Source organism: Sminthopsis crassicaudata, chromosome 2, assembly GCF_048593235.1.
Source record: "Sminthopsis crassicaudata isolate SCR6 chromosome 2, ASM4859323v1, whole genome shotgun sequence".
NCBI lineage: Eukaryota > Metazoa > Chordata > Mammalia > Dasyuromorphia > Dasyuridae > Sminthopsis > Sminthopsis crassicaudata.
The window spans coordinates 406472130-406498759 of NC_133618.1; the positions used below are offsets into that span (position 1 = coordinate 406472130).

At 35.8% G+C, this 26630-nt stretch overlaps 1 protein-coding gene across 9 annotated transcripts in view; it reads right to left on the minus strand.

Annotated features, from left to right (window-relative positions):
• The window catches only part of LOC141556936 (hepatitis A virus cellular receptor 1 homolog), a 43774-nt gene that overhangs the window by 10151 nt on the left and 6993 nt on the right, over positions 1–26630 (minus strand). Inside the window, exons 1-7 of one of the 9 annotated variants that reach the window (XM_074291911.1) lie at positions 23296–23313; positions 21601–21657; positions 17430–17771; positions 10375–10488; positions 7774–7863; positions 3586–3641; positions 42–150 (exon numbers count right to left, since the gene is read on the minus strand). In XM_074291911.1, the coding sequence (XP_074148012.1) occupies positions 42–150; positions 3586–3641; positions 7774–7863; positions 10375–10488; positions 17430–17771; positions 21601–21649 (760 nt within the window). In that variant the 5' untranslated portion in view covers positions 21650–21657; positions 23296–23313. Of the gene's footprint in view, positions 1–41; positions 151–3585; positions 3642–7773; positions 7864–10374; positions 10489–17429; positions 17772–21600; positions 21760–23295; positions 23314–26630 lie in introns of those variants that run through there. The other 8 variants (XM_074291913.1, XM_074291910.1, XM_074291907.1 and 5 more) reach the window with 8 other exon arrangements.

The window sequence follows — 26630 nt, forward strand, 5'->3', positions numbered from 1 at the left end:
AAAGGTTTCTTAGACTTGTCAAAAACTTGGAAATAACTTACGTTTCAAAACAAAGACAAGTAGAATCACAATGAGAAGCATTCCTACAAAAACACCAACTCCAATGTATATGCCCTTATTAGTTGTCACCACTTGATCATGTAGGATAGCCTATGAGACACAAAGATATAAAAAATAAAGTATTAGTGAAATATCTAGAAATCATTCCTGGGATAATTATTGTTTATTGGAATTGTTTAGCCTCATATTCCCAAATCTATAAAATAAGTGGAAATTGGGAAAGCAAAAATTTTCTCTAAAGTTATTCCAAATTCAAAATTCTAGTTCATAAATTTGAAATTTCCAAACTTCATGTCTGTAAAGTTATTTCTAAGATGACATTTGTTAAATCCCAATAAACAGTTATCAAATACATACTAAGGATAAGAATGACACTGTGGGATTAGGGGTAAATAGAAATATTAGCTTCATTTGCCAAGAGGAGAACTCAACACCAAGAGTTAGTTATATAAATAAGTGAAATAGGCAGACAAGGATGGGAATTAGAAACAAAATTAATGACCTTTTTTAAAAGCATGAAAGTATTGCTCTTTTTAAGATTTGGACTGACTAACCCAATAACCAAACCAAATCTCACTGCAAAAAGTCACACCAAATTTACCAATGGTTACTCCATTTCCTCTCATGTAATGCCATAAATATGTAAGATATAGTAAGATAAGTTATTTTTAAAGATCTTGCATAATTATTGATCACAAAGGTATATAAAACATGACCCCTTTCCTTAAAGAGCTTACAATCTAGGATAGTTGTTACTCAGTTGTGTCCATTTTTTCATGATCCTATTAACCATAACATGCTAGACCCTTCTATCCTCCACTGTCTCTTGAAGTCTGTCCAAGTTAATGTTCATTGTTTCCATAATACCATCCATCTCATCCACTGACATACACTTTTCCTTTTGCCTTTCCTAATATCAAGGGTCTTTTCCAATGAATCCTGTCTCATTTTATGACCAAAATAGTTAAACTTCAGTATTTGATCTTCCAGTAAATAAACTGAATTAATGTAAGTTTTGACTGTTTTAATCTCCTTGCTGTTCAAGGAATTCACAAAAGTCTTCCTCAGTACAACTTGAAAGTGTTGGTTCTGTGATACTCAGTTTTTCTTATAGTTTCATTCTCATAGGCATATATTGCTACTTCAAAAACCATAATTTTGACTATATGAACCTTTGTCAGAAAGGTGATGTCTCTGTTTTTTAGTATGCTTTACACATTTTGCCATAGCTATCCTTCCAAAGAGCAAATGTCTTTTAATTTTATGGCTGAAGTCATCACCTGCAATGATCTCTGAGCCCAAGAATATAAAATCCAACACTGCTTCCATTTCTTCTCCCTCTAATTTCCAGAAAGTGATGGGACCAGTTGCCAAGGTCTTAAATACACAAATAAATACTTAATATATGGGGAAAGGGAGAGAATAATAAGCCTTTATACTGTGGCTACTATGTGCCAGGCACAATGCAAAATGCTTTATAGTATTTAAAAGATACACAAGAAAAATATTGTGAGAATTCAAAGGAGGAAAGGGTCACTTCTGCCTGAGAATCAGATATGATGGAAAAGAAGAAAGGCCGCATGGAAGATAGCATTTTGACAGAGCCTAAAAGGATGGCAAAGATTTCAACTAATGGAGATAAGGTAGGGTCTGAGTAAAAGGGAGAAACATCCCAGAAATAAAGAATGATATGACATGAACAAGGATAAATATGCGGAAAATTACTGAAAATATTCAAAAGAAGTTTACAAGACCAATCTGTCTAGAACACAGGTCACAAAAAGGAAATAGCAGGTGATAATACTGGAAAACAGAATCAGATTGCTAACAGTCTTGGGTATCAAGCTAAGCAACAAATTGTAGGGGAAGAAATATGACCATATAGTATTAAAGATAGATAGATAGATAGATAGATAGATAGATAGATAGATAGATAGATAGATAGAGTTGTATTGCTATTTATGGCAGAATTTGAACTATGCAGGACATTTCATATTCTTTCTGGAATATTCATGGCACTTTTCTTGAGAGTAATTCATAATAACCTTACAAATCATTAATTTCTCAATGCCCAGGGTTACTATTTAAGTGTGTATTTTAATTGTGTTTTTCCTAAGATAATTGGTGCATTTCCAAGAGATAAGGGCTTAGTAGTTGGGATTGCTACACAAAGTGGCAAATCTATTTGTATATATAACTACAAAGTACTGGATTTCAAGGACTCTGATAATCTGGAATTTCATCTGGAAATAGCAAAAAATGACCGAGTCCTTCAGACATTAGGTCTCTTACCAAAAGACAGAGCTGGACCTCAAGGAGTCTAAATCATCATTTTGCAATAAGGATTATTAAGTTGTTCTACCTATATTCCCAGGATATTTTGGCATTCCTTGCTTTTCTTTTCTAATATTTTCAAAAGAAGTGGAGTGTAGAAATTGCAATGAGAATGATAAAATGAAAAGGGAATGTCTTTTGGTAGAGAGGCAGAGGACAAGTGGGACAAAATAAAAGAGAAATTTTCAAATATGGCCAACATGGGAATTTCTCATGTGACCATACTTGAACTTTTGTGGGGATGGAGAAAGTTATTGGATAATGATCTTAATGCTAAAAATAATCATTAAAAAATAAAAAGAAAAGAGAAGAAACATCCAAAAAATACACAAACAAGCAGAACATTATTGGAATTACCATGCTAGATTTGAAATTTTCTCCAAAAATTGTACATACACAGACCTCATGGTCTTTTGTATAGGTGAATGTTGTGTCTGTTGATATTTATCAAATTGGATATTTATCAAATTTATAATAATTTTAAAAATGTTTTTTAAAGAGAAGTGTTCTTAAACAGGTTTTTATAGTCATCTCTGTGAATGCACAGAGTGGTAGAGAGTCTAGAATCAGAGGTTTTGAGTTCAAATTCTGATAGTCACCTATGTGACCTGTATGACTTTGAGCAAGTAATATAATATCTCTGGCTTTAGTTTCTTCATCTATAAAAGGAAGAGTTTGAATTAGATGACTTTTAAAATGCCCTCCAGCTCTAAATTTCTGATATCATTAACCAAAAAATGATGAATCTTTTGCCTCTTTAAACAATGTATACAATATAATAATTTAATCTGTTCTTGATGATTCAAGGTCATCATTATACATTAATGATTACTATGTTCTGGTACTAATATAATCAGATGATTTTATTCTGGGGGCAACAGAAAAGAACTCAAATTCTTGAAGAATTTAGTTATAGAAATTAAAAGAAATTCATTCATTTGAAATGGTCAAAGGGCCAAAAAAAGGACTACAATCTGACACAAGCATTAAGATGATCAACTTGATCTTGGAAGATCCCAATCGAGTCCGCAATGAGCCTTATTTTCACTGAGTGAGTCATGAGAATGTCACTGAATGAGCTGCTTCTCCAGGAACTATCCCCTGTATTCAATTTATTTGTAGGGAATCTTTTAAATATTGTAAAAACTGACTGATGATTACAGTTTGGAGGTGGGGAAGCTATTTACCTACCATTTGATGTTCACCTTGGTGGCCTTCTGAAGTCCCTATCACTGTATCATTCACTCCTGAAAGAAAGGAAACATCAACTAGATTAACTAAGAACTCTTGGCTTTCTACTTACATATTCAGAGTAACTAGAAAGAAAAGAAAGAAGCATAACTCTGTTGATGAATATAGAGTAAAAGAGATGATCATAAAATTAGGACAAATGCTAATAATGCTAAGTTAGACACATATATTTAACCTTTAAGATAACCACAATTTTCACATCAACCCAAAAGCCATCAATAAAACTCCAGGGGAAAATTGCCAAGAGCATATGCAAAGTACAGAATAATGCAACTCAGAATAAACATTATTCTGTGTTTTTTATTAGTGTGAATAAAAGATGCCCCCAAAATTGGACTATACCTCTTAAATTAAAATACTTTGAAAAGAAATGTGTTATATTGTTAAAAAATAGATATGCTAACCTTAAACAAATTACTTAATTCCTCTAAAACTCACCTTTCCCCTCTATAAAATAGGGGTAATAGTACAGCTTATTTTACATAACATCTGTGTTTTTATACTGGGCTTTATTGGATCCCATTCCTCTACCCTATTCCATCCAACACTTTATTTTTTAATTAATAATACTCTCATTTATGTAACAATGGTGACTCTGGGCAGGAGTCATTTCATTCATTTATTTAAAAGTTACTTTTGTTTAATTTATTATTCAAATAAGGAAAAAAAGCCTTCATCCTATGTTCTCAGATATGAAAAAATTACCAAACCAACAATTATTTAACCAAGACATAAAGTAATATAAATGGCATGAGTAAATCAAATAATAAAATAAGTCCAAAGAGAATGTAATCTTAATTTTATATTCATCTCCACTAATCCCAGCAGAGTAGGAGAGAGCTATAATCTATTCAGAACTCATGACCCAGATGGTAAAAACTTAAAATTAGATCCCTTTTTACTCATGAAGTTGATTATCTTCAGGAGCAGGCTAAAGATCTGTGAAGCCTCTTGCTCAACTTGCTTAACTCAAGGTTCATTAGGTTTTTGCCAGGGGTCCTGGATTCAGGGATGCCATGTGTTTTTCCTTCTGTCTCTCCACTCCCAACTGCAACCTACCATTTGTTTCTCCAATCTGCTTGTTCCTACTTTTCTCACTTCTATCCCAACACCATATGGCTCCCTACTTGCAACTGCTCAAGAATGCCCTAAGACTTCCCTTTTTCATGCAGTCTGTGAGATATAATTCATTTGGTCCCCTACTTTATTCCATTCAATATTAATCAATTTAATATGATTCAATAGGGATGGTAATTACAAAGCCCCAGAACTGTGAATTGTAGATTCTAAATTCACTTGCTTAATCATAGAAAGGCTTTCCACTTTTGTTTTATTTTGTCATGGGACCAACCCTGGTATGGCAGAGGTGACAACTACAAAGAAACTCCTCCAATTTATTTTTGTACCTCTGCACCATTGTCTCTTATCCAACATGAGCAGATGACCGACCATCTTTTGACCACTTAGTCAGATACTCCATGCCTCACCCAATCTGTAATAGCTTAGGAAAAGCCTATAATCTTATGTAGAGACCTAAGAGCAAATTAGAGTCTGAAAAAAGAGATGAACAAGTCACCTGACTTGTGTCTGCTAAGATATTATTTTGCTTAAATTTTAACAAGCTTTTCTCCTTCCTTTGTCTTTATGAGAACCCAAAGCTACATGGGAAATTTTCCTATTAAAGTAGCCTGCCCTTGTTACATTTAAAAGTTTACAAAGAATCTTCTTTCTAATAACATTGTGTATAGACAGTAATGAGCAAAAACTTATGGGAAAAGAGGTTTCACTGTACTATTTAACAAACTATTATGGGGGCCCAATGTTAATTGATTAAGAAGTTATCATAATTTTAGCAGTTTGTGAAGAAAATTCAGAACATATCTCTCAAGTGATTGGAATCTAAGATGAGAGAATTAATAAGGCAATATATCAAATCACAAGTAAAGAAATATGAAGATCTTCCTTATGTTAAATATGAATCATTGCCTCTAAACAACTACAAACACATAAAATCCCCTTCTTATGTCTCAAGCACCTGACTTGAATGGTGTTAACCAGCACAGAGGCAAACCATAACCACTCTTCAAATGAATGGTTGGCTTTCAAGAGTTTCAGTGGCCAATAAAGAAACCATCACTCTGTAACCAACATAGTATAAGATCTGGTCATTGAAGAAGCACAAAGCTTTTCCAGGGTCATAGGACCTGCCAGAGTTTGCTGGCACATATAGCCCTGAAGAGGTTGTAGAGTCACATTTACATCACAATGAAGTATGAGAGGAAAACTTTACTGGAAAAGGAAATCTTCTAACTACAGAAAATCAAATCAAAAATCCCATTTCAATTCTTTATGACTGTCTCCTAGTCTGTTCCTACCTGTTTTTGTGCATAACATTTCATAGAATTCAATAAAATTTGAATGCTAGAATACAGTGCTGGTTCTAACTCTATGACTTTCCACTTTCTGGCCCATTTCTTCCTGTGTGAAGTATTAGACCAGATTATCTCTAAAGTCTCTTGTAATCTATGGTTTTATATTCATTTAAAGCATGATTTAGTAAGAATTTGCTCTTGAAGGGCAGCAAGTTCGTTTAATAGATAGAGCACCAGCCCTGAAATCAGGAGGATCTGAGTTTAAAACTGGCCTCAGAGACTTAATATTACCTGGTTGTGTGATGCTGGGCAAGTCACTTAACCCCAATTGCCTCAGCAAGAAAAAAAAAAAAAAAAAAAAAAAAGAATTTGCTCTTGAGCCACTGATGATAATAAAGAGAACTTCAAAATACAGCATCTGTTTTAGAGATATAATGGCCCAATGGAAATAACACTAGTTTGGAAGTCAAAGAACCTGGATTCAGGTCTCACGTATGATCTTTATAACTTGAGGAAACTTCTATGGGCTTTTATTTCCTCTAAAAAATGAAAGGGTTAGATTAGGTGAATCTAACTTTAAATCTGACCCTATTTTCAACTTTTCAAAAGATTTCACTTTTAAAACTTTTTTCTTGACATATTTTAGAGAATGATCCCCACCCTCCTCTTTTTTACCCAACATTTATCCTCCCAACAACCTAAATGCTAAAGACTGTTGCTTTTTACACTATTGTTTAAACCCATTTCCACAAGGTCATTTTGTACTCCCGTCTCAAACAAAATGCCAGTTCAATTGTTTCATGTGAAGAAAGTCCTGTGATTTTTTAACTTAAGGCTTTTTTAATTGAGCAAAGATGAGTAATATAGAACAAAACCATTTCCAAATCCTGGACACATGGGGTTGAAGTCTTGCTTACAGCACATGCTAGCTGTGTAACTTAGGCTCAACTTCATCTCTTGGTATTCTCAACAACTCTCTAAACTTATAAACTGAAGAGAAAATGTGTTGCTGCTGCAGCTATTTATTACTGCTGTTGTTGTTTGGTTTTGTACCCTACTTTTCTGGATCCCATTGAGGGTTTTCTTGGAAGATACTGGGGTGGTTTGCCATTTCCTTCTTGAATTTATTTTCTAGTTGAGAAAATGTAGACAAACTAAATTAAATGACTAGTCCAGAGTTACACTAGTAACTAGTGAGAGTCTGAAGCCAAATTTGAACTCAGGAAGAAGTCTTCCTGACTCCAACCCAACACTCTATCCATTCCATAATCTAACTGTCTTCAAAGAAACAGACTTTTATTTCTAGAAATTTCCTTACCAAGGAATTCCCTATAACTATAGTAGACATTGATTGCATTAATGTGTGTTTCGTTCCCTTCCTATAACGGTGAGATCAGTTAGCATGTATGCTAAGATACCACAAGGTTTCCTTTTCCTATACAATTTAATAGCCCTAGCACATGAGAAGTCTAGACCACACAGTTATATATAGACCACATAAACCACACAGTCACTAGACCTTGCACAGATGTAACATAAATGGATCAACATACAAATTTAGGGTATATAACAAAACTTTCACATGTGTTATCTACTCAAGGACAATGCCTAAAACTCATGTGAATTGAACCATATTAATCACTCATTTGTATGTACCTATATATAAACATGAGTAGTTGAGCTCTATATAAATGTTCAGAGTAAACTTATAGTTTATCTTATTTTATGTAAATAATATGAGGAGAGAAATCATTACCAGTTGGGATATCAGGCTGTGTCCAGTTTTTTCCATTTGGTGTTTCTGAGGGTCTGGTTATCACTATGTCCAAAACAGGAGTGGAAGAAACTACCAGAAAAAAACAAACAGACAAAAAAAAAAAAAAAAAAAAAAAACATTATCTGTCAAGGGAGAATGCTATAGTCCAAGGAATGTCTCCCAAATTCATCTTTCCTATCTTTTCCATTTTCCCCAAAGGCACTAGTATGTATCTCCCCCACTCCATACTCTCCATCATTTAGAAAGTCATGACCCATTTCTCTACAGCTCCCTCTCTCCTCTTTTCTAATCTTTACACTCTGCCTTTTCTTTTACTTAGGCTATCTCTTTGCTGCTACCACCCCTAAAAAGGTCAGCTCTTTCTGAGCCCAGCCAGGAAGACTTTCCTTGCTAACCTTTTATTCTATTATATGACCAAAGGGCTATCAATTTGTGCCTACTCTTTGATCTAATAGTGACTGTACTGAGTCTGTATCCCAAAGAGATCATAAACGAGGAAAAAGTACCCACATGTGCATAAATGTGTAGCAACCCTTTTTATAATGGCAAGGAACTGGAAATTGAGTGGATGCTCATCAGTTGGGGAATGGATGAATAAGGTATGATATATGAATGTAATGGAACATTACCATTCTATAAGAAATGGTGAACAGGCTGATTTCAGAAAAGCCTGGAAAGATTTATATGAATTGATGCTGAGTGAAGTGAGCAGAACCAAGAGAATATTGTAGACAGTACAGAAAGATTTTGTGAAAATCAACTGTGAAAGACTTGGCTCTTTTCAACAATTAAGTAAGCAAGGGTTTTTGTCAATGTCCTCCTTTTTTCTGTTTCTTTTTAAGTTACATATTGATTTCCACTCTCCCATACCCCATACCTCTTTGCAAATTCAATTTTCCCACTCTCCTTCCAGGAGCTACTTCAGATGGCAAATGACAACCGCATTTGTGAACCTGGCCTTTCTACCACTTTCTTTGCTGACCCTAACTCTAGGCTTTCCTTCTTAATTCTGCAAAACTGGAATAGACCTCATTTTAGGGATACGAAAAGAGAGGTCCAGAAATGTTACATGACTTACCCAGAAGTACATAGGGAAACAGGAGCAAAGTAAGAATTTGAACCTCAATCTCCTAAGGAAGGAAGGGTATGTGCCAAGAACTGTGCTAAGCACTTTACAAACAGTATCTCATTAAATTCAAGAATAAATGTTCTTTTGTCCTTGCTTCCTCTTTATCTCTGGGAGAATTCAACCTTATATATCTTTTTTCCATTCTAGATACTACTTCCCTTTAGATTTCTCTAATTTGCCTTTTCCACTTCTCTCCCCAATTATCTTTCTCCTTCTTTATGGTTTTCTTTCCTTATCATCCCTTTACATCAATGATCCCCTTCTCTGTAGCCTGGACATATCTTGGTTTTCAGTTTGATAGACTCTATGTTTGATTGATTCTTCTTTCACCACATGGAAGCAGATTAAAAACCTCCTTTTTAGTGCAACTGGAAATATTGAGAAATAACATGTCTATTCTAAAAGTCCTTTCCATACTTGTGCAAAAAAGGAGGGGAGGGCAGGAGGAGGGTGCTGTTTATAAGGAACTTGAGTCTCAAGTTCCAATATGGAGATCTTCTAATCTGTCTTCTTGTAGTTCAGATTCCTCCTCAGCCCAGAGGGATTGGCCAAGGAAAAAAGAAAAATTAAAGAAAATTAGCTTTTGTTCCATTCAAAATGAAGAGCCTTCCTCTATTATTAAGAAATGATACTGATCACAGGAAAGAGATAATCTTTGAGAGTCGTAGTCCTTGAAGAAACAGAGTGACTCCAATTTTGGGATGTTAACCAACTCAGGCACTCAATCACACAGTCAACAGGCTGTGTCAGGAACCCATTTAAGCCCCAGGGAATATGAAAGCAAAGCAAAGCAAAGTACACACACACACCAAACAAACAAACTTTTCTCAGAGAAAGTTTTACCCTAAGGAAGGATACAACAGCAAATAAAATATTGAAGCAAGATAAATACAGGATATATTGGAGACAATTGATAGAGGGAAGGCATTAGCAATCAGGGGTATAAGAAAAGACTTCATGTAAGTGGGATTTTGTCTGGAATTAGAAGAAAGCCAGGAGGCAGAGATTTTAAAATGATTTCAACATATGATCTTTTCCTTATTCAGGATTCCTGTAAGGGTTATTTCGAATTGTCTTGGGAGAAGCTGACATGTCACAGGACATGAGAGAACTACTTCAGTTTGGATATCTCTCATTATGCTAGAAATAGTTTAGATATTAGATTAATATTTTTATTTCTGTGAGATTTATACTATATAGTTTGTCTTCCCTCTGCTATTCCTCTGAGGGAAGTCTTAACTACATGACAACTTCTTGTTTCAATTTGAAATGCTCCAACTAGAGGGCCTTTAAAACTAGGGCTGCCAATATTTTTACCACCCTTTGGAAACCCCTTATATAAAAATCACATTTTTAATCAGTTCCAATCTACACTTGTACATTGATTGCTCCAATACAGAAAATCTTTCTCTCACCAAAAATCACACAATCTTAAAACACAGACACATTACCTGAGTTTTGGTCTTTGGTGGTTGTCAACATTGGATGAGTAGAAGCAGAAGATGTTAGGGTTGTCAGCATTGGGTGAGTGGAAGTGAAGGTTGTTAGAGTAGTAACAGTACTGGCTAGTGTTAAAATAAACATTAAAAACAAGGATTAAATAAGCCACAGCCTGCCTCTGCTACCTTCTATTGGGAGGCAGCTTTTCTTAAGTCAATGAAAACTAAAAAAGCATTGAAAGTCAATTGACTCAGTCTCAATGCCCAATTCTTGACTTTGCAAATAATTTCTTGATCTCTTAGCTACTTCCTCATTTAATGGAGTTTCTCCCCACTCTTCTTGTGTCTACAACAATCACACATCTATCCAAGTACCTTCTTCCTATAACAAATCTCAGTTCTGAGCTCATTTCTTCTAAGAAATCTATCAAAACAAGTAAGGATTAGAGTAAGTACTTCCTTTTGTGTGATAATTGCTAGAGGCACACAGTCACAGAAGCTATTATTTATCTTCCATTTCATTATCTCCCCAAAATGACAGTGACTTCTCTAAATTCTACATTAAATTTCATGTAATATATAAATAAGTAAATACTGAGAAGTCTAGCCATTATTTTAGAGAAATAAAAACAGATAATAGATCTGCATATAGTTCTAAACATTTTGTGCACTTTTGTGTTTAGCCACCTTTAAAATAATAATAATTCATAGTTCTATAAGCCATACTGAGAGGAATTAAGCAGGTTGGATTGAAGGCCAGCCTTGTAGTAAGGCAGATTTAGTTTAAAGTCCTTCCTCTGACGCACATCTAGAGTATGTAACTTTGAATAAATTTCTTTCAGTGCCCCAGGTAACATTCTAAGAGAGATCTTTACCATTCTGGTGGCATGGACTTCACATACTTTGGCAATACACTTTAGAGAAGTCTCTGGACATATAAGCAGAATTATGTTTTAAATGAACAAAATGCCATTTTCTCTCCAATTCATTTTATAGATGAGGAACAGAAGCAAACAGGGTTAAGTGACTTGCCCAGAGTTACAAAGCTAGTGTCTTAGTGACTGATTTGAACTCAGGAATATGAGTCTTCCTGATTCTAAACCCCATACTCTATCCACTGCGTCATCTAGTGGCCAAAATTCCAATAAAGAAAACTACATTAAAATAAATATGTAATTTTTCCTATTCAATTTCAGGGATATCCTGAAATCTCTCCACATATCCATTGGTATTCCATAGACCCAAAAAAGGAATGCTTTCTCTGATCTGCAACAGTGACAAGAAATCATAAATTCAGACCAATATTAAGAAGCCAAGATATAGGAAGAACAGATAAAATCTGAGTGCATACTTAAGCATTTTTTTAACTTTATTTTTCTTGGTTTTCTATACTTTTTCTTTTGCCCTGTGGCTAATATAAAAATGTAATTTGCATGATATCACATGTATAATCGATAACCATATTGCTGGCCTTCTCAAGGAGTGGGAGAGGTTCATGGGAGAAATTATTTGGAACTCAAATTTTTAAAAAGGAATGTTAACAAATGTATATGGGATTGGAAAATATTTAAAGAAACAAAAAAAAATTTAAAACAAGTCATAACCCAAATTCCTCTTTCTGACTCTCAAAAAAATTTTTATCCTGAACTTAAAATATGAAGAGACAACTTCCTTATATATGGTAAACCACAAAAAGTATTATATCTATAAAACCATGTATCTCCATTTCATATTGCTTACTTTTAAAAATTATATAATTTATCTCATACATAATTTCAAAACCATCATTCTTCTCTGTATTTCCTTCTGAAATGTACCCCAATTCTTTTTATCTGGAGCAAATACTCTGCTCAAAAATGTTCCATTAGATTATAATGGCTAACAGTTCGAAATACCTCTGGCCCTCCCAAGATATTATGGTCAACACCTAAATGATCAAAGGTCTTTAATGTTAACAAGGGGCTTTGAGATCCATATGTCTAAATAGAGATAAACTATTTTCCCAACAGTGAAATGAGATTATTTTTCATCTTATCTTAAATCTAAATTTATATTATTAAGCTGCCTAAAAAAGAGAATTTAGAGTATAAACCCTTTGACTAGAATTGCAAAATTAACAAGACTTTTAAGCACATCAAGAATTTCTACTCTAGAAAAATAGGAGATAATGATAATTTTTTTTATATTATCCCCAGGATTTTTCTTTGATGGGGGAAGATTAGGTCTCCTTGTCTCACTTAGGCTGAAAGTGCAGAGAAAGTGTTCTCATGGATCCAATTCCAATACTGATTATCCCAATAACTTTTACCTGCTCTATTTTTCCAACATAGAATGGTTGATCCTTCCTTAGGAAGGGAAGGTGGTTCCCCTCTCTCTTGAACTCACTATATTGGTGCCAGATTTATAGTGAAAACACCCAATCAGCTTTAGCCCAAGGAATCTTAGAATTTCTGAACCAAAGGGACATCCCAGCCTCAGTCTCCCAAAAGTAGGGACTAAGAATGCATTCTACTACATAGGGCCCCAGGATCCTTTCAAAACAATTTTCATCTGTACAAATAAAATCCTTGACAACTCAAAATGCTATCTAAATGAATAAAGGGTATTGGAGTCCAATCACTGCAGCACCAATAAGTTGAATTTTATTATAAGATTAAATAGGTGCCATAAAAACTCTGGAGGGATCTGCCTTGGTTGGTTCTATTAAAGACTTATCCAGATTTATTTCTCTGTATTTAGAATCTATTTTGTCTCATTGAAAATACATTCTCTTTTCTAAAGATAGTTTTGGCAATGTGATATCTTGTCTCCACATAGGGGACCTTCTGAATAATGCTAATCTCAATTGTATTAAACTGTCCATTGCTCCTATACTTAGTTTCCTCTTCTCTCTTTCAGGAAAAATCCCCCAATGTAGGTGGTTGTCAACATCAGATAAGAGGAAGTAGAGCAGTAACAATGCTGACTAGTATTAGAAATAAACTTTCAAGACAAGAATGAAGCCTCAGAGACAGAAGTAGACAAAAACATGAGTTGGAGAAAATTGTGAGAAATGGCCAACAACAAAAGTTTAGGGCAGAGGACATAATATAAAAATCAGTGAACTTCAATAATGCAAATTATTAATAATATAGAAGGGTGAATAATACAAAGATCAGTGACAGACTTCAAGCCAAATGACAGTGCTGGCACTTATAGGAATGGAGAAGTCTTTTCTCCTGTATGAAGAACAATTTCTTCACCGTATCTATGAAATGAGGAGTTCATGACCTCTAAGATAGTTTAGTGTAGCCACAGAAAGAAGAATCAGAAGCAATAGATGGTTTGTTTGTTTGTTTGTTTGTTTTTTTGCAAGGCAATTGGGATTAAGTGACTGTCACAGAGCTAGAAAGTGTTAAGTGACTGAGATTGGATTTGAACTCAAGTCCTCCTGACTGCAGGACCTCCCGGCCATCTAGCTGCCCCAGATGGCATTTATAAAAGAGTAGATTTATATAAGGAAAAGCTTCCTTAGAAGGGGGGGGGGGGAACCTTCCTTAAAGAAAGGTAGGTGACCCAGTGGATAGAGCACTAGTCCTGGAGTTGAGTTCAAATTCAACTTCAAGCCTAATTAGCTGTATGATCCTGCTCAAGTCACTTAATCTCTATTTCAGTTCATTCGTCTACAAAATGGGAAAATTAATAGTACCTACTTCACAGAATTACTATGAGGATCAAATTAAATAATATTTTTTACAATTCATTGCAAATCTGAAATGACTTAGAGCTATCTCAAAGTCTGAATAGCTACTTGTCAAAGATGTTGGAGAAGGGATTCTTAATCAGATATAGTTTGAACTAAATGGCTACTCAGGTCCTTTCCAATTTGAATTTATTTTCCAATTCTATAATTCCAGTTCTAAAATTCTTATGATCCAAAATCTATATCTGAGTAAGGGTAAGACCCAGAATAAATTCTTAAATGAGGTCCACACAAATCTATTTCATGGGTCAACATCAAGGAACAGTTAATGAACAAGTAATAGCTTCCTCTAGGCTTATTTATGAGGAAAAAGAAATAACTGTCACTCTTATTTGCATAGTTATTTTCAAAGCACTTTATGTCTTCTTTATACTTAAGGGATAAATCAGAGATTATAATGTCTATTTGACAGATATAATGGCTAGCACTTAAATATTGCTTTATGGTTTGCAAATCACTTTACAAATATTATCCTATTTAATGCCTGGAGTCAGGTTTTATCTATTATTTACATTTTACATATGAGGAAACTGAGGCAGAGGCACTTGCCCAGGATCACACAGTTACCAAATGTCTGAGGTCAGATTGGATTCGGGTTTTCCTGACTTCAGACTCTGTATCTATCTATGTACCATCTGCCTCCCAACCCTGGTATTATTATACCTATTTTGTAAGTGAAGAAGCTAAAGCAGACAGAGATTGTTATTTACCCAAGAGAATTTAGGTCTTCTTGACTCCAAACCCAGGGCTCTATATGCTTTGTTAACAACTGGGAAAGCTGTGGATAAAGATTATTGTATTCTATCCCAGGTAAAAAGCCAGAGTCCTGACTCTGGCAGAGTATGCTAGAGAAAACTTGAGCCAGAGAGCTGGTTATTAAATTTTCAGTGTGAGCATTTATACCTGGGAGTATGGCAAATATTACAAATCAAGGCTTGAGTTATTATTGTGTTGATTATCTACATTTAAGAAAGTGATGGAGAAAGTATTAAGAATGAAAATTAAATTTAAAAGTGTGTCTCAGGGGGAAACCATTTGTTAAACATTTCTCAGCACACCCTGAAGCAAGGTCTCCTGACTCACAGTCCAGTGCTTTCTTCCATTAGACTTAATTTGGCTTTTTCTTCTCAGGGAAAAGGTCCCATTTCAACAAGCATTTATCAAGCCCCTTCTAGATGCAAGTAATTATACTTAAAACCTGGATAGAGGCAACTAAATGGCACTGTGGATAGAGCACTAGCCCTGAAATCAGGAAGACCTGAGTTCAAATATGATCTCAGACTCTTTACATTTCCTAGTTAAGGAAGTATGACTCTGGGCAAGATATTTAACCTCAATTGCCTTGCAAAACATAAGAATAATTATAAACTCTGAATACCTTGATTCTACACCTTCATAAAAAATACTTTGGGTCACTTGGATGATAGATAATAGACTTTGGAAATGTTTGTTAATGAGACATCTCATTTTTCTTGGAGAGCAGAAGGGAGATGCTGCCCACCTACCTTTATCTCAGATTTTGCTCCAAAGGATCAAGATAAGATCAACAATAACAACAAAAGGAATGTAACCTGAAATAAAAATCTTTTTAAGTTCCCGATCCAACTAAAAAGAGGGCCACGGAACAAAAAGAGGAAGCAGCTGAGGAATCCCCCTAAGATTGAGAAAAGTAAGAAAATAAGTGTAACAGGAAAAAGAATGTGAGGAAATGAACAAATGTTTGGAGGATTTGCAAAATCAATTTGATTTAATTAATGGGCTAAATAGGCATCTGAGGCTAAAGAAGGCTAGGAATCATTCAATTCATCAGCCATATATTAGGCTCTTACACTGTCTAGGCACTATATAAAGCACAGAGATCACCAAGATAGAAGTGGAAGAGCCTTTGCCTTCAAGGATTTTATGTTGACCCTAAGGTAGTTTGGAAAAGACTCAAGTAACAAAATCTTCTTGAAAAAAGATGACACGAGCTGAGTTTGGAATCATTTTTCTATGATCTTGTTGCAGTGGCAGCTGGATAGTAGAGGGGAGAGAGTGCTGCATCTGACACATAGTTGATGTTTAATAAATACTTGTTTCTTTCCTTTACTCTTGTACAGCAGGAGAGATGTCTCCACTTGACAAGTGGAGTGTCTATGCTAACACTTCTAAGTTCACTTGCTCTTGGCATCTCTCCCTTTCTCAGACATTGCTTCCTTTAAGTCAACCATTTAGAGGGCACTGTTTTGGGTCTTATCTTGAAAGCTCACATCCAAAATCCCTATACTCAATCAATAAGCAAAGGGTGGAGTTCAGAGTTTGAGGATTCATTACTATTAGGTTATGACTATTAAAGCATTACTATTACTATGACTCAGGCCCTCTATAAATGAAACTGTCCAATGAGGAAGATGACATCAGGTACCTAATAACTTTGGAGAACCATCTAGTAAAAGTTAAGTTCTTTGAAATCAGGATTGACATATTTATTCTCCCACATCTATCTGTACCTTATACTTAAGGGCCTTAGGCAATATTTGTGGAATCTCTTCAACTTTTATCTGAGGTACCTTAACATTATCTCAATATGGGAGTGAATTGTTTGGTCTAGCAAAGATAAAATGAGGTCATGGAATTCTTGATTTATATCTGAAAAAGAACTTTATAATAGTCATCTAGACTAACATCTTCTCTTTGCAGATGAGAAAACCTAGGACTAGAGATTAATCCAGTTATGATTCTAGATCTGCCATCTGTGGACCCAAAGTCCCAGAAGTAGCAGAATCAGGATGAATGCAGGTCTTTTCCAAAATTCATTATCCTTTCTGCTGGTCATGGCAGCAAGAGGGGACAAAAGTATATCAATTTCAATAAATCTCTTTTCCAAAAGCCTAGAAAGTAAAAGTGAATCATCTGAATGTATCAGTTCTCAGGACAGCTAGATGATGCAGTGGATGGGACTCCAGGTCTGGAGTCTGGAGGATCTGAATAAAGTGTTAGACATTTGAAATTTACTAGCTGTGTGACCCTGGCCAAGTCACTTAACCCCAATTACCTCACCAAAAACACACACACACGCAAAATAAAACTCATATCAGTTCTCCACAAAAAATAGTTTCCCTACAGTAGAGAGGACCTAGAATAAAGACCTTAACTAATCCAAACAGGAAACTGAGATCAGAAAACCTAGGAAAAGTCCTTTGACTCAATTTTCTTTAGGAAAATTTTTAGAGAAGGAAAAGGGAATGGGGGAGATTAAGCATTTCTATAACATTTACTATGAGCAAGGCACTGAGCTAAGTCTTTCACAAATATATTTCATTTGGAGAAAAGGAACAAGACTCACCTTGTTCAACTTTCAGTGTCATTGTGATTCTCTGATCATTAAACCAACCAGCAATTTCCACCCGGCAGCAATAGAATCCAGCATCTGCCTTTGTCACATTCTCTATTGTCAAGGACACAATTCCTTGAGAAACGTTCTCCTTTAAGTGGTATCGATTGGAATGCTGAAAAGTCACCTTGTGTCCATCTGTCCAGATGATTTCATTTGAGCACTTATTCAGAGGACACCATCCACGACCCCAACACATAGTGTTGACACCCTTATGCACTGAATATGTGCAAGGCAAAGTGACAGATTGACCCACTATTCCTCTGACAATCCTTGCAGACTCAGAAGTACCTGCTGGTAAAGAAAAAAGATGGAGATTAGAAAACAGACTGTAGTGACTGGGCTTTGGACTTGGAGTCAGAACAGGAGTTCAAGATTGTTTCAGGCACAAGTTCTGCATCCCTGTGGAAGTCACTTAGGCTAGCTCAGTCTCAGTTTTCTTCATCTTATAAAATAGGGATAATAACAGCTCCTCATTCACAGGAATGTAAGAATCAAATGAGGTAAATTATATAAAGCACTTGGTAAACCCTGAATTGCTATATAAATGCCAGCATTTTTAAGTGGAATAGTATGAGCATGATGGAAAATAAAAAAGAATAAGGTACTTTGTAGAGTGTAAAGGAAGAATAGGGACTAGAGCTGTGATTTCAATCATCTAAGGAAGCCCCAATGAGGAAACTACTTCTATCTACTAGAGGTAGACCTTCTAAGAGAATTGCCTAGAAAGCAGAGGTATTAAATTTAAGGCCTGCCTTTTCTACATTGCCACCTTAACACTCTGTATCTTAACAAAAACAAATTAAAATACAATTGTGAAATATTTAACAAATTAAATTTAAAAATGTAATAGAACACAGATAATGGTAATATGTGATTTTCTAATTCAATATTTAGCCCACAAGGATTCTTATGTAAAATCTAGTACATTTTCTTTCCTTCTTTCTTTCTTTCTTTCTTTCTTTCTTTCTTTCTTTCTTTCTTTCTTTCTTTCTTTCTTTCTTTCTTTCTTTCTTTCTTTCTTTTGTTCTTCCTCTCTTTTTTCCTTTCTCTCTCTCTCTCTCTCTCTCTCTCTCTCTCTCTCTCTCTCTCTCTCTCTCTCTTCTCTCTCTCTCTCTCTCTCTCTCTCTCTCTCTCTCTCTCTCTCTCTCTCTCTCTCTCTCTTTTTTATTTGAACGCAATAAGGCTTAAGTGATTTACCCAAGGTCACATAGCTAGTAAGGATCTGAGACCACATTTGAACTCTAGTTCCTCCTGACTCCAAGGCCTAACTATACCACCTTCCCCAAACACATTTTCTATTTGAGTTTGATATCAGTGAGCCATACAATCAGTATATGTCAGAGGCAGGACTAGGTTTTCCTGGCTCTGAAGCTGGCTCTCTAACTACTACACCAAGATGTGTCTCATAATAAAAAGGTAGAAAAATAACAACAAAATAATAATAAATAAATAAAACAAGAAATCAGAAATAATAATAATAGTAATTTGAGTTTTAGACATTTTCAGCCATGCCTGACTCTTTGTGACCCCATTTAGGATTTTCTTGGCAAAGGTACTGAAGTGGTTTGCCATTTCCTTCTACAACTCATTTTCTAGATGAGGAAACTAAAGGCAAACAAGGTCAAGTGACTTGCCCAAGGTCATACAACTAGTGAGGTCAGAAGATGTGTCTTCCTAATTCTGGACTGGCACTCTGTTCACTATGGAATATGTCACTACTCTAATAATAAGAAGAACCTACATTTCTTCTGTCAGAAATTAGCATGACAATTTTCAAAGGCTTTCTTGTAGAATGTACAGTCTTTAAGGACAGAGCTACTTTCATCACTCTCTTTGTATCTCTAACACTTAATAATAGTACATAGTTTTCAATGGTTGAATTGAAATGATGTGAATAATCTCTGAACTAGTCAGTATTATTTGTCTCCATTTGTCTCTTCAGAAAAGCTGAAATTCAAAGAAATTAAGGTACTTGACAAAGGATCACACGACTAGTTAAGTGTTCTAGGTTGTGCTTCAAATCCAAGGTTTATGACTCCAACATCAAGATTCCTACATTATGATTTTTAAAAATAAATACACTTTAAGATGATGTATTAAAAATAATATCTTCACATGAAGCCCTAAGGATTCATTACTTTCAAGTTGTAAAGATTATTGAAGTAAGGAAGGAAATGTGTCCTGAAACTTTCAGAAATCAATTATTAATTAAATTAAAAACTTTTTTGCACAAACAAAAACCAATGCAACCAAGATTAGAAGGAAAGCAGAAAGCTGCAGAGAAGGGAGAAATTACATCAGATATCTGTAATAAGGCCTTATTTCTTAAATATATAGAGAACCGAGTCAAATTTATAACATACAAGTTATTTCCCAACTGATAAATAGCCAAATATATGAACAGGGAGTTGAAACCAAAGTTATCTCTAGTCACTGAAAAAATGCTCTAAATCACTACGAATTAGAGAAATGCACATTAAAATAATTCTGAGATATGATCTCACAGCTCTCTGACTGTCTGATATGAAGGAAAAGAAAAATAAGAAGTGTTGCAACTAATATAGAAAAACCAGAACCCTAATGCATTGTTGGTAGAGTAGTTAACTGACCCAACCATTGAAAAGAGCAATTTGAAACTACACCCAAAGATCATAAAACTGTGTATATTCTTTGAACCAGGAAGTCTATATCTCAAAGAGATTTTTAAGATAAAAAGACCTATTTGTACAAAATTATTTATAGCAGCTCTTTTTGTGGTGGCAAAGGAATTGGAAATGGAGCAAATGTCCATAAATTGGCTGGTAAACAAGATAAGTGTAATGAAATGCTATTATGCTATAAATAACAACAGGATGATTTCAGAAAAACCTAGAAAAACTTACATGAACTGATGTTCAAGACAGACAGAGGAAGAGAGGGTGACAGAGGGAGACAGAGGGAGAGAGGAAGAAACAGAGGGAGGGGGAGAGAAGAAGAGAAAGAGATGGGGAGGGCAAGGGGAAGAAAGAAAGAGAGGAAAAGAGGGAGGAGGGAAGTGGGAGAGGAGAGAGAGACAGAAAGAGAAATCCAGCCATCTATAGATAGAAATACATGTAAATATAAATATTCGTATATATGTGTGTGATCTCTTCTCTTCTGTTACTCCTTGTTAGTCCAAACCAATTCCAGCAGCTTAAAGGTAGGATGCAGGTAGCTCATCAATTACATTCTGTATGATAGAATGGTAGGAGCCTGACAAATGGCACTAGATTTGAAGGCAAAGGACCTCTGAGTCTCTGAGGCTCATCACTTGTATGACCCTGAATAAGTCATTTAAGTGCCCTTGTTCTGAGTTTCCCCATATGGAAAATAAGGAAACTTCACTAGAGGGTCTCTGGGGTCCCTTCCAGCTCTATGCCATCTTTTGATTCTAAAGAATAACTTTCCTATTCCATGCACAGATGGCATTTGACTTCAGATTGATTCCTAGCCCATTAGGGGGCCATTCTCCAGAGCATTTCCCATGCCCTTTCATGTGAACTAGGCTTTAAGGTTCACTAGATCAAACACCCCTTTCCTGTCCTTATTTTGTCATCCACAGATGTTCTCCAGGTTTCCAAACTCAAGTTTCACTTGCCCTTTACATGAAACTTATTAAAGGAACAAGAGGGAAATAGTTTATAAACAACTATTATCCTATTAAAACATTCCAAAAAGAATTACTTCCACTTATAACAAATTATCTGTCTCTGATTTCATTAAATCCAAAACAAGAAACAACAGGGAGAATGAAAATGATAGTTATCCCTTTTAAAAACTTTTTTAAAAACCAAGACTGTTGGTTGATATGAAACAGAATCAGAAGCCTCACTAATTTATTTAACTGTAGTCTAATAAACATTTAACAGCTTTATAATATTAATAAGGTTAAGTGTCAAATAAAGCTTTCTTTATGAAAAATTAATTAATCTTTATATTATAATTCTCATGTACATATATCTGGCACACTAATATATTTTCCTTTAGTATTGAATGGAAAGTAGGAGATTTACTGAAATATAAGAAGTACAGAGATTAAACAAAGCCCTAAAGTCCTTCTATATGTAGATCATATTATCCAGCTACACACACACATACATACCTGTAAGAAGTACCATCAGTATGCAACTGAACAAGCTGGAAAGCATCATGGCACTAGCTGGAAAAAAGTCAGACAACAGACTGGTTAAGTTCCTCAGGGAGAAGAGGTCTAAGTCTCTTAGTTTTAACTTCCTCTTTCCCCTGGCTTGACAAGTTATGTTAGACATCAAACTTGGCAACCACAAAACCCTCAGGCACCAGCGAAGTCCATGGTATCTGCTGCCTAGTTTCTGCTTCACTTCTGGATGACGAAAAAGGAAACTTTATAAGTTCATCCAGTTCCCACCACACAAGATCCATCCTAAGTTGCTATTTCTGACCCAGCAAAATGAAGGGAAAGAGAAGAGAAAAAATGTACAGTGCGACTGAATTAAGGGAGTTCCAGGAAGAAGACTGAATCTTCCAATGCCTAAGAAAGATCTCCTTCCTTGGCAGTGCCCCTTTTGAGGCCATAGGTTGATATTTCAGAAATCTCCTCACCTCCCAATGCTCCACAAAATTAATATGCTCATTAGTCACAAAGTATACCCATAAGCCTAGTCAAGTTATCTTGAAATGTATAATTAACATTTAAAAAAAAAAAAAAAGGCTCCATATGTTCATTAGCAGCACTTTTGGAATAACATTTGTAGTAGAATTCCACTTTGTGGAATAACAAAGAACTAGAAACAAAATAGTTATCTATAAATTGGGGGATGGTGAAAAAAAATCAAGAATATGTAGTATACAGAACCATGAAATGGTACAGAGATAACAAAAGATAACATTAACCACGATGGAAAGAGGACTGGATTTGGTGTCCCAATATTAGGGTGAACAGACTCTGGCTAAATACTATATATCTGGCATTATCCAGTGAGAAATGCTATTTACTGCTATCTCTTCTTGAAACAGGGACTAATTGACACTGCAGAATTTCTTGTTTTAACAAAATTGTCTTGTATAGACAGAGCTACTTTGTAATGATGCCATAGTTGCTATATCCATGCAGGAAGGCAACTATCTTGCACAAATCTAAGCTATACTATCATAATTTCTAACCTTACTGACACATATAACTAGCATAAATTAGCATACCTAGGGTCCTTTCTCATAAAAGGTCCCACCTTCTCCATAATTAATTACAAGTTCATTAGGAATTTTGCTAGCTTGCTAAGCATCACAATAAAGCAATGGCCCTTTGTCTGGAGATGGGCTGAGTTTGGGAATTCATTCCAAACATCTCCCCACCTTCTTGATTTTGTGGTATACCTTGTGAATGTAGGTGCCCTGTATGAGGAATAGTCTGTGGCTCAAGACCTCTCTTAGTCAAAGTAAACCTCCCATCTCCTTTCCTTTGCTCTGTAGTTGCATTCCTTCAAGCACTTAGGAGAACTTGTGTGATTACATCATTATAGCACACTAAGTGTGTGTGAACTAGAGAACCATTATCTCATCAATCACACTAAGTGCTAACTATAAGCACCCTGTAAGTATCCCTTGTTTCAAGTATACTTTACACAGAATTCCCCTACTATTGGATTGAGCAGATCATAGCCCCATCGGAGTTCCCTCTTGAGATGGGAAGCCTCTCAAGGCTTTTCTTGGGAATATCTCCTGTTTATTCCTCTCCTTCTAATAGATCAGCAGAGATGAGTGACTAAAGTTTTTGGTTTCCTGCTCCCAAATCCTTTTATAGCTCATAGCTGTGTATTACCTTCTACAACCGGGGATTCATCCTTAGATTGCCTTTTGAAGAATTGAAAGAAGCTCAGTCTTCAAGACCTTAAAAAGAAACATCTTGATTTTTTTTAATGCTACCTGGTCTCATTACAACTTTGAGGACCAAGAAAAAATGGACTGTTTTGGAGTCCCTTAATTATAATGTTATTTTGAAACTTTTATTCACCCTGCCACAAAGGGAAATGGACTGAGGTTCCATATGTCCAGGATTTTACAGTCCTTTTGCAAGATCCAACCCAATGTCAACAAAGGAGGATGCTCCTATCTAAATTTACTCCAGACAAGAGGAATAAAGAATAAACTGATCTTCTAGATGATGAGCTCCTGTTCCCATGCCACCAGTATCAAAAAACTCTCCTTTATCCATCCAACTCTCCTTCTCAATCAATGGTCTCCCAGATTCTTACAGCAAGGGCCAGACTCTTTGATATTTGATCTTTCCCAAGCTAAGATAAAATTTGGCCATTATTCCATAGATTCCACTCCATTTTTTGAAGACTTTAAAATGGTAGCTCCCCAATTTAATCTTTCTTGGGGAGATGTTAAAACCTTTATCTTCTATTGTGCAGTTAAGGAGAAAAAAAGAATTTGGGATCTGGCTCAAAAATTCAGGGACAACATGGTTGAGTACTTCTCAGGTACTAGCTATTGCCCTGGGACAATAGCTGACCCATTCACCAATTCTCATGGGACAATCAGGATGACAGAGATAGAAAGAGGAAAGATAAATGATAACCTGCCTGCTAGAAGAAATGAAAAGAAGAATTAAGAAACAGGTAAATTATGAAAATCTGAAAGAGATTACTCAAGGGACTGATAAAAACCTAGTTCTTTTCCAAAGTCAATTAGAAGCTTTGAAAAAAATAAATTAACTTTGACCCTTCTTCTCCAGGTGAATTTTATTGGTCAGTCCACCCCTCAGATATTTGGTGGAACCTCCAAAATTTGATTATGGGATCCCACACATCTCCAGTCTAATTATTGGAGACAGACAGCCTTTGAAGTCTTTAACAACAGAGACCAAGCTACAGAACAAATTCTGTAGGTCAGTTTTTTCCCATATCAAGAAAAAATAGGAGAGAGCATTCCTCTTTGGGATCCACTTAGATGGTGGGTTATAGAGAGAGACATAGTATTTTGCTTAGGGAATAATTCAAATCCCATTTCTGACATTTACTACTTGTGTGACTTTGAGTGAATCTAATCCAATTTGGACCTTACTTGCCATATCTATAAAATGAGATTGTTGGCTGAAATCTCTACAAGTAGAAATAAGAAAAAGAGTACTCATAATTACTGCAGCAGTATAAATGGGAGGGGAAAAAACCACAAAATGAATTGTAAGCAAACCTGACCTCAGAGAAGAATTGAGAAAATTTCACTTCCCCTCACTGTTATTCAATTATTCTCAATTGCATGTGACTCTTTGTTACCCCATTTGGGGGTTTTCCTGGCAATAATACTGGAGTGATTTGCTATTTCCTTTTCTGGTTCATTTTATAGATAAAGAAACTGAGGCAAACAACAAGTAATTTGCCCAGGGTCACACAGCTACTAAGTATTTGAGGTCAGATTTGAACTTGAGAAGATGAGTCTTCTTGACTCCAGACCAGGCACTCTATCCACTATGCCACCTAGCTGCTCCTTCATTGCAGCTGGTGAATATTACATGTAGAGGGCCACAGATAATGGGGGAACTCTGGGTAAGATATACTTGAAGCAAGGGATACTGACAGGGTGCTTATAGTTAGCACTTAATCAGTGTGATCTATAATTAGAAAATACTTAGTGTGCTGTAATGATGTAATCTAGTTCACACAAACTTAGTGTGATGTAATGATGTAATCATACTGAGGTATTTAAGGCTGAGAGGACTAGAAATGAGAGACCATCCTGGTGGTTCTCCTGCCTCCTTCACTCCTCTACTAAGACCAAAGATGGTCCCCAAGATCCTCCAGAAAGCTACTCAGGACACTACATGGGACACAAGAAACACAAGAAACAAAGAAGCAGTAGCATCCGAGAGCTGTTTGTGAGTAGGATCCTCCCAGAGTTCCTTCAGTAACCTCTGGGAAAAGGGAGAAAAGAAGTCAGGGTATTTAAATGGGCCAAAACATCAAAGGGCAGAACCAGGAGACTGATGAGAGACTTACATGTTTTGACTATAGTCCTCTTCTCCATTTGAAAGTCTGCCCCCATGACATCTCACAAGCTTCAACACTGCTATAGTGCTGTCTGCACTCTCTAGCATGGGGACTCAGACACCTTAGTATGTGGACTTAAATAACAGCCAATGCATAAACTTACAGACCATGCTGTGGGGAAAAAAATAATTACACTCCCATAAAACAAAAAATGGGGAATTGTTAAGAACCATGCCTAAGTGAAGGAGCAAGTCAGTTCTCCTAGCGCCTTCACAGAAGTGAATCATAACACTTGAAGGCATTGCAAAGCAGCCTTTGCAGATGTTCCTTGTGGAATGGGAATGAAATAAGTCGGAGGCAGAGAACACAACTGCCTCTCAGTCTCCTTGTATCATCAACCTCTCACATGAAAAGATCCATTTTACAAGTCTGACTTAGACCTCCAGCAGGCACTGGCCGGTGGCTCCCGTATCACAGCAATTGCATATGCTATTCTACTCAGTTGTGTGATCTTTTTAGCTACCTTTTTTGCTTTTGCTCTTTATCTTTAATTACAAGAGTTCTTAATAGCTAAAATCACTGAACTTGGAATCAGGAAAAACCTAAATCCAAATCCCACTCAACAGTTGTGTGACCCAAAGCAAATCAGTTAGTCAATAAACATTTATTAAGCACCTCCTATGTGCCAGACACTTCGGTAAGTGTTAGGAATACAAAGACAGGTAAAAGACACAAAGACTCAAAAATCTCAGTCTAATGAGGCAGACAAATAGCCAGCCTCAGCCTCCTAAGTAGCTAAAACTTCATCCAGGCCACCACAGCCAGACAGTATGATAATTTTGGAAGACTGTGAAGTTATCTTCCATTCCCCTCCCCAACCTGCCCCCCTGCTTACTTCTCCTATTCAATATCAACTTCACTGAATTCCACTTTGATTCTCCTCTCTGTTTTCACTGCCATCACCATGGGGTAAATCTTGTTATCACCTACCTAGCCTGCAGTAATAGTCTTTTTTCTAATAAGTAGCTCTTCCTACTTCTAATCCACCTTCCCACCTCTAAATGTCTCTCCCTCCCCAATACCTCCATCAATTAATCTTTATCCATTATTCTATTCAACTAGGTGATGCAATGTATAAAAAGTCCAGTCAAGCAGACCTAAATTC